The sequence below is a fragment of the Tympanuchus pallidicinctus genome, unplaced genomic scaffold (genome assembly GCF_026119805.1).
Source record: "Tympanuchus pallidicinctus isolate F22 unplaced genomic scaffold, pur_lepc_1.0 scaffold27, whole genome shotgun sequence".
Classification (NCBI taxonomy): domain Eukaryota; kingdom Metazoa; phylum Chordata; class Aves; order Galliformes; family Phasianidae; genus Tympanuchus; species Tympanuchus pallidicinctus.
Window position 1 is genome coordinate 3,838,803 of NW_026294744.1, and position 8,856 is coordinate 3,847,658.

Genomic DNA, 8,856 nt, shown 5'->3' on the forward strand with positions numbered 1-8,856 from the left:
GAAAGTTGCTTCTGTCCACCCTCTGCTACAAATTTTTGTAATGTTTTGTAATGTTTGCAGAGTTGGAAGAGAGAATTATAGAATCAGGCTGGTTTAAAATAATGTATTTCAGCAGTATCAGTGAAACACATAAGCAATAATAATGATAAAAAAAAAGTAAATAGAAACATAATGGGCATCCAAATATCAGATTTGTGGAACAGGATTGTAATCTCTGCAGTGGGAGAAGACCTCAAACCATCACATCCTCCTACACATACATAAAGTAGAGTCAGAGGAGTCCTGATGGACCCTGGACTATTTGATAAGGCACCTTTCTATTTGCTGATACTGAAATGATTCTGTCATGGCAGAAGGTGGCAATCTTTCTGTCTGGGAAGACAGGAAGGTGATACAGTTCAGCAGAGAGCAACTTATGTCCATATAAAGCAGTTCATCATTCAGCTGATTTCCTTCTAGAGCACAGCAGCTGTACTAAGCCTGTAATCCTTGTTGGAAGTCAGATTTTTTGTCTCTAAGCACTGAAGAACTGGCTGAACTTTGGCATAGGAAAGCCATTGTTTCCAGAAAGTCTAAGGTATTTCTGACTAGGTTGCCCAGCTGTCTTGTTCTTCCTACTGCATGTTGGCAAGGCGGAATTAAAACTAAATATTCTCTTTAATACTGAAACCTCAGAAATTTGGGAAAAATACAAAACATACAATTTAACTGAAGCTCAAACAACACGGGAGAGTGTCCTCTATTTGCAGGGATAACCAGATCTGCTCAGCTTTTATTTTAAGGCCAGTTTCTTAAGCAGTAAGCATTTTTTACTTCCCTTCTACTTCATTATGCCATTGTACTCAGATTTCGGCCCTTTTATCCTTTGCCCATTTCAGTCATGTTCTGGGATCTGCAATGAAACCACTATAGGAGATGGTCTGTAGCATCAGTAATGCTTCAAGACAAGATCGATAGCTCGTATTTCTTAGTTAGGTTCCCAGTGCAAAGGGGAAAGATCAGTTTGCTTTGTTTTTAGGCCTTGATTTTCATAAGCTTATGGTGGCTGTGAGTGCAGTCGCGGTCATGTAAAGGCAGGAAAACAGAGGTGCTCTCCTGAGGCCTGTCTCTCCTCCAGGCACAAAAGAGGCAGGAGAGCATTTTTATCTTTTCTAAGGCACACCTGATGCTGGGTCAGCCTCCTCCAGGGGCTGGTGGCAACACCTTCACTGAGCCCAGAAAGCACATCCATAATGAGAACGAGATATTTTTAGGCATTACACAGCAATAGCAATAATAAATGCTCCTTCTTCTCTTTGGCTCACAGCTCAGTGGGGCCCTACATTGGATATTATTTCCTCTAAAGTTGCACAACCATTGCCCTGGGGCAAAAAATATTCTTATGGATGAACATTTTTGTGAAATAATGGGCTGCCCAGGGAGGTGGTGGAGTCACCGACCCTGGAGGTGTTCAAGGAATGTTTGGATTTTGTGTTGAGAAACATGGTTTAGTAAGTACTATTGGTGATAGGTGATGGTTGGACTGGATGACCTTGAAGGTCTTTTCCAACCTTGGTTATTCTGTGATTCTGTGAAATGGGGAAGGGTACTGCAAGAAGTGCTGCTTTTAAAGCTGATAATACGCTGCGGGTTGAGTAGTTAAAATGTATGCTGCTATTGCCATTGCTGGTGTAAGCAAAATTTTTAATTATGCAGTGAACATGAATGCCTTTTCACCCACATAGTATATATTTTTCTGCAAATATTAAAACTGTTCAAAAATTTTAAATATTGTAAATTAACTAAATTAACTAAATTAAATAAAATTTAGTCTTAAAGCCATTAAGACTAAATATTCAGAATCTTATACCACTTCTAAAAAGCATTTTTCTTTTCTTCTACTTTCAAAATGAATGGAAAAATTTCTGAAGTCTCCAGAGTCTTACTTTGTCTCTGAAAACATTTTCTGAAATTTAAGTAAATAATTTCCAATATTTGGAAACAGAACACAAGTATTTCATAATAAAATGTCCAAAAACTCTATTTCTCATAAAGCGGAGCATAAAACAAAATGTGCTATAAGCATTCTGCTGTAAGGCAAGGGGATTCATCAGTATGCATTGAAAATTTCTGCTCACATTAATGACCTTTAACGTGAACTGAACAGATTGAGTCTTAGGTGAGCTTGCAATGTAATGTTCCCATGGTAATAATATTCAATATCTGTGCATGTAGGTGCTTGAAGAGAGAATGAAACTGGAGTGCAAGTGTCACGGAGTTTCAGGTTCCTGTACAACCAAGACCTGCTGGACCACCCTTCCTAAATTCAGAGAGATCGGATATATTTTGAAAGAGAAATACAATGCTGCAGTGCAGGTGGAGGTGGTACGAGCCAGTAGACTAAGACAGCCAACTTTCCTGAAGATCAAGCAGATCAAGAGTTACCAGAAACCAATGGAAACAGATTTAGTGTACATCGAAAAGTCACCAAACTACTGTGAGGAAGATGCTTCCACAGGAAGTGTTGGCACCCAGGGACGACTCTGTAACCGCACCTCTCCCAATGCGGATGGGTGTGACATGATGTGCTGTGGAAGAGGTTACAACACACACCAGTACACCAAGGTGTGGCAGTGCAACTGCAAATTCCACTGGTGTTGCTTTGTGAAGTGCAACACCTGTAGCGAGCGGACAGAGGTGTTCACCTGCAAATAATGGCGTCGTGCACAAATGAACAGAGCAAATTGCCACCAGTGAAGACAGTGGAGGACAACAAACGACAACAGCATCATTTTGCACATCTAATCTTCTTCGGGAAAAAAAAATAAACCAATACATAAACCAACCCCTCCCCACCACTTACACCTCTACAGATGGTGCATTTTGGCTGGCTGACTGTTGTGACTGCTTTGAAAAACAGGACAACGGGACTAAGGTGATGTTGACAAGTACATGAAACTTTTCTCTATCTCTCTCTTTTTTTTTTTTTTCTTTATTTTTTAAGCTGCAATCTGGATGTTGTAGAGTTCTCCAAGTAAGCGTTATACATATCAGAGAAGCTGATGGCATTGCAGCTCCCATGAAATTTAAAGAAAAAGACACTTTCTCAGATTTTACAACAGAAACACCAAGCCCTGTGCAAATAAAGACTTTTTTTTTGTTAAAAAACAAAATCTTCACTGACTAGAACAAAGCAGTCTTGCTGCAAAACCCTAAATTTATAAGAAAGCAGGTAGAGAGAAAACCACAACTGGTGGGGAGATAAAACCTGTGTCGGAAATACTCCACTATTAGCTTGAAAAAATAAAGTTAACAAAATTACATCAGCTGCCAGTGACACTGGAACTCTTTGAATGAACATTAAAAATAATTATTTATGTTTTTAATAGCATAAAAAAATTCTAAGCACTAACGGGTAGTTATGTCTTAATTCTGTACTAAATGTAAACTTATTGGAACTCTGACTTTATGATTTTTGTATTTGGTTCTCCCTAAGTTCTTCAATGCTACTGATCTGTTGTCACTCCACTAGTAGAGAGTTCAAATTCTGTAGGCCTTAGGCAATGACCAGAACTGAGCAAAAGATCATGTGAAGCTGTGGTTACGAATGCTTGATGAAGACTTTCTCGTATGCCTCCTGCCTACGAGTGACTCTTTTAGATTCAGGCTTCAGGCACGGAGCACCCACCCTCAGCTCCCTGTACAGAGTTGTGGGATACAAATGCTTCAACAAACATTAAAGGTTTTGCTTTGCAGTCAAATGCACTGGCAGGATCTTCCAAGCATTACACTTTGCCTTTAATGGTTAAAACATAAGATTAGCAATAGTTTTTAAAAAATTATTAGCTCAGAATCAGCTGAGAAGTTAATAAATATTAATAAATATATGGTAGCTGAACACTATGTTGCTGCAGCCTGTGAATTGTGATGGCTTTGTGAGCATAAGAAAGCTAAAACGTGGGTTAATTTATGTCATCATTATTCTAAGGTTGGCAATAACACACCCCTGGTATAAATGTATGAATATTAAGAAAGTAGAGGACTTTTTACAAGTGTTCAATTTTAATTCGCATTTCTTTTTCCTCTAAGAGATTTAAAAAAAAAAAATCCTCTGATGCTTTACTACTGCTAAACCCAGTGATTCTAAACAGACACATCCATTACAATACAGCCCATTTAATTATATAGTCATACGCTTGCAGCAGGGATCCCTACCTGATTTTCAGAAAAATTGGATTAAAAATGCACTAACATCTGCGTATCTAAATTTCTAGCTTTTCTTTCATCCTTTTACTTATCATGAGGGGCTGCACAGCCATGTGGACTCCCCACCCAGTGCAGGAGCACACGCCACCTCACATTGTGCTCTTGGGGCAAAGGGCTGGTGGAGTTGCTGTTCTGCTAGCTCCCATGCTGAGTATGTGGATGATCTAGGATCACCTCCCAGATGTATGGGCTTGTGCTATCAAAAGTAACCAGACACATGGGGACCTTAGTTTGACTGCTCTCATGAAGACCTGCCTTTCTGACAGAGACACTTACTCTCTGAAAATCAGACTCCTTTGATGAGTCACTCATGGGGCAACTGAAATTCTAAGCACTCATGCTTTTTTATTAATGCTGTTGGTTTCTAAACAACAACCCCAGGTTCAAATTCAGCCTTGGCATAAATGAGTGCACGAAAGGAAGCTGGGCCCCTCCCCAAATGTTAGGGTCACTCCATATCATTTAAAGTTCCTTCGATTCATGGGTATTGTTGAATGATAGCAAAATACTGTACTTTCACTACATTCTTGACAGGAAGCAAATAAAGCTCCCAAGCACAGTAATGCACAGTCTTACGATAGTAGATACTGTAAATATATTAGAATAGTATTTGTTAAGTACAGTTGAAGAATCCAATTAAGTTATATTATTGTATATCGTTTAAATGTCTATAGAGTATTTTAAATTATTGTGAACTACACTGCATTAAGAAAAAAAAGGTTATATATTATAACATCAGCCACTCTGAAAAGTGGACCAAAGTGATGCTATCTTTTTTTTTACACACCCCTATTTCAAATAGCTACGTCAGGTATTCACTATTGTAACAATCCTACAATTGGATTATCTGTCTACAATATCATGTTTCAGAGCATCCTATAAAAGCTTTGCTCATGTAGGGGTGCAGCATTCAGAAAGGTACTGCTGTATGGCACAAAGCAGAGGCTGATCACAGAAGTGCATGGATTTTGAACTACGTCCCAAGAAAAAGCAGTTTTGATCAGAAAACACCATTACCACTACTGTACTGAATAACAAAAAAAGAAAAAAAAATCTTTTACGAATGTGTTTATGAACAGAAGTAGGTTACACACAACTTCTCTTTTAAAAAATGTAGTTTGATGTCAAAGAATTGTGATAATTGAGGTTTGAATGTGACCAGCAACATCGTATGGTTTAACCATACATTAGCCATGACAAAACTCAGAATACTGTATGTTATTAAAGAATATAAGAACAAAGATCAATTTGTTTACTATGTCAATGTCTTATGGCAAACAGAAAAAAAAAAAGCTGAAATGTGTTTCCATTAAAACTTAATTTTTTTCCCCTTCTAGACCTCTTTCTTTTTGTTCATTATTTACTTAGGGAAGAAGAAAAGGCAGAAATGCCTTAGGCAAGGGCTTCTCTGGATGAGAAATGGCATCCAGATTCAAAATTCTAAACAGGTTTTGTGTTTATGAGAAAGAACAGTGGCTCCTGTGTTTGACATCTAAGTTCAGAGCCCTCTACTTACACTGATGGTACAGTGGATTGGGAACTAGCACCAGCCTTGGTGCTACCAGAGACTTCCACAGTCTCAAATGAAATGGAGAGAAATGTTCATTGGCAGCAATGGGGCTTCAGATTCCAAAACACTTCCATGAATCTCCAATTACAGATTAGTGAACAGAGAGGAAATGGAGGCATATAGGAGAGGCTTGAAGGCCTCTTGTGTGTGCACTTGCATGAGCTCCAGTTTATTTAAATAAGTTACAGACACCTAGATTAACCAGGACCTGGATTTTGACAGCATTTGCTTTGGTCAGAATTTCAGCAACATCCTTAATATTGAGAATGGTATATTTCTATAAGGAATCCAAAGAAAATGCACAACCTTTGTTGTATTTGCCCCTCAGGAAAGACATCCAGCTATAGATAAAGGCATAGCCAAGTTCTACATGAACACAGTCCAAAATAACTTCATTAAAATGTACTGATTTGCCCCGAGTTTACAGCAGTATAAGTATGCACAGCATTTTATCCTCAGGTGCCAAAGAAAACACTGCACCTTCTTTCTAATTACATCATGGGAAACTTGTTAATAGATCTGCAGGAAGTTTTTATAGCAAATGACAATATTGCGTTTGGAATACATCTGGAAAGTAGATGAAACTTGTCAAAAGGCTGGCAACTCTTCTAGCAAAATTCAAGCATGTTGCAGATAAGTCACTTGAAGTTTCAAACACCTATTTTCATAGACTCCTTTCTTTAAGATTAAAAATTCAAAGTGATATTAAATGTAACAAATCAAGACCTTCCCTTATAGAAGATTTCCCATATAAACAATGCATCTTTTGCTACTGAAGGCACTCTTGGCATTCAATGGAAAAAGTTTTCTATAAAGCTGGAGATAATTTGCATTCACAGCAATTGTCATAACTGACTGGAATGACTGCACATTTCCTTTCTGATCACTGGGGCCTTTTGTAGCAGTGACAGTTCCCACAGTGAAGGCAGTACAGTAAATACTACAGTAAAGACCCAGCATTTTTCTCCCGGAGTGACAGCCACAATAGGACACAAATATATACAAATAAACCTACATCCAAAAAGTGTCAAAATGGAAAGGCAGAGAAGTTTGCAAGTAATTTCACTTTGTGATACTGAGATTGTGAGAAACCTCATGCATGCAAAACAAATCACACTGTATGCTGAACTTCACACAGATTTTTTCCCCTCAAATTCAGTCTCTGTCTGTATCTCTGCAAATGAAGATTTATTGGAGAACAAGTGCACACAAAGGTTTGCAATTATTTTTGTTTGTGTTTCAGCTGCTATCAGGAAATTGTTCTGGATCATTACTTGAGAGGGGAGACACAATTGCGGATTTTAAATTTGCATCTCATTTTTAAAACAAAGATCTGTATTTCTCTCCTTGTCATTTCCTCCAGTGCAGATATACATGCTTCAGAAGATTTGGTTGGTGGAGAATAAAGATGGCAGTTTTCACATAATATAAAGTTGTTGGTTGTATTTCACAGAGCACTGAGGTAAAGTTAATGATACTGCTGTAAACGTGAAAAATTACTTGTGTTATTTTTTACTGATAACAGTATTTGGAGACCTGATTGCGATTCTATTTTATAGGATGGTCCTTTTCGTAACTTGCTGCTACAGAAGGCCCTCAAAATGGGAATAATAAAGTTTACTTTGGTTTTGGGTCCTCCTTTCCATTTGTCACTATAAACATACCATATGATCAGTAAGAAACCAGCTTTATGACACTAAAACGTGTGCTTTGGTATGAAAAATGATTATGATCCATGATTCATGGGTGACCCAAACAAATGTCACCACACCAGACACTGGAAATGTTTGTGTTGAATGCTGGCTGCATAATTATTCTCTGCCTTCCTTTGCCATGAAATTTAGGGAAAAACAGCATTTTATGTCCAATGAAGCTAACAGGAAATCTGTAGGAGATTACAAGGTTTTGATTTTATTGTTTAATTCCTGTTTCTGTGAGAAAAGAAGAGCATTCCCTACATCATATAGTAAAGGGAAAACTGAAGACATTTTGAAGACTGTTCACACCACCCAACTTAAATGGACGCCACATGGGATGATCACTCCTCCTAGCTCCTTTCACAAAGTCACGGGTGCAGTGGCTCAGCTGTCGTCTCTGAAAAATCCCACACAGGCCAGGTGATTAAGCCACTCAGAAAGAACACCAGAAGTTGTGCCATGGGAATGAACTCCTATGAGCTATTTGCCCACAAAAAAAGTCTCAAAGAGTGTTGAAAAACTACTCTATTGTCCAGTGGTTTGATGAGGCAGTTCCTTACAACATGGTTAGTTTATAATTTTGACTACCTCTTCAGATTTGTGCTGTGCAAAGAAATTAATTTAAGGATTGAACATTTAACAGCATTTTCCTACTTGTGAAGGATTTTAACACTGCAGTGTTCCCCTGGTTACTCTATCAGAGCCCATCCATGCTGCTATTCCTGCGCACTTCCGACTATGCCAAAAGGCTCTCCTGGCAACTGCATCCTGATTGCCTGCATGGATTGCACTTGCCTGTTAAAAATGAATACAGTTTAGTCTTATTAAAACACAGTTAAATTTAATAGTAATCTCTTTTCAACAATGTCAGCCATCGCATAGAATTCTTTCTGAAGCAAGTATTATATGTTTGTGTACTAGTACTTAAAAAGGATTAGTCTGCTCAGAGAGAGGAAAATACATCCCCTCTCCAAAACTGTATACACCAAATTAAATCCTAATACACACACACATCATGCATATATTTCTCTAGACATGCATACAAACATATATCAATACATTCAGAATACATAAATATGTGTGTGCAATTGGAAAATACACAGAAGACATTCAGTGAAATTTCTGTAAAATCATTCCACATTTTGTCCCTTTCTAAAGAGACAGGATTTTTGTATTCTTGTACTGAACTGCAGAGTTACAGATCTTGTTTCCTTGCTGATGTGCTGTGTCATCAGCATCACAATAACACCTGATAATGCTTATTTTATTTGTAGGTCTTTGAGTTTGAATATCTCAGTGAAAAGAAAAAAAAAACCCTCATTTTGTATTTGGAGAAAGTGGAGT

The 8,856-nt window shown here is 38.0% G+C and overlaps 1 protein-coding gene across 1 annotated transcript in view; it reads left to right on the forward strand.

Moving 5' to 3' along the window:
- The window catches only part of WNT7B (Wnt family member 7B), an 87,655-nt gene extending 82,442 nt beyond the window's left edge, over positions 1-5,213 (forward strand). Inside the window, exon 4 of the mRNA XM_052690512.1 lies at positions 2,215-5,213. Within this exon, the coding sequence (XP_052546472.1) occupies positions 2,215-2,694 (480 nt within the window). The 3' untranslated portion in view covers positions 2,695-5,213. The remainder of the gene's footprint in view (positions 1-2,214) is intronic.
- The last annotated feature ends 3,643 nt before the right edge of the window (positions 5,214-8,856 follow it).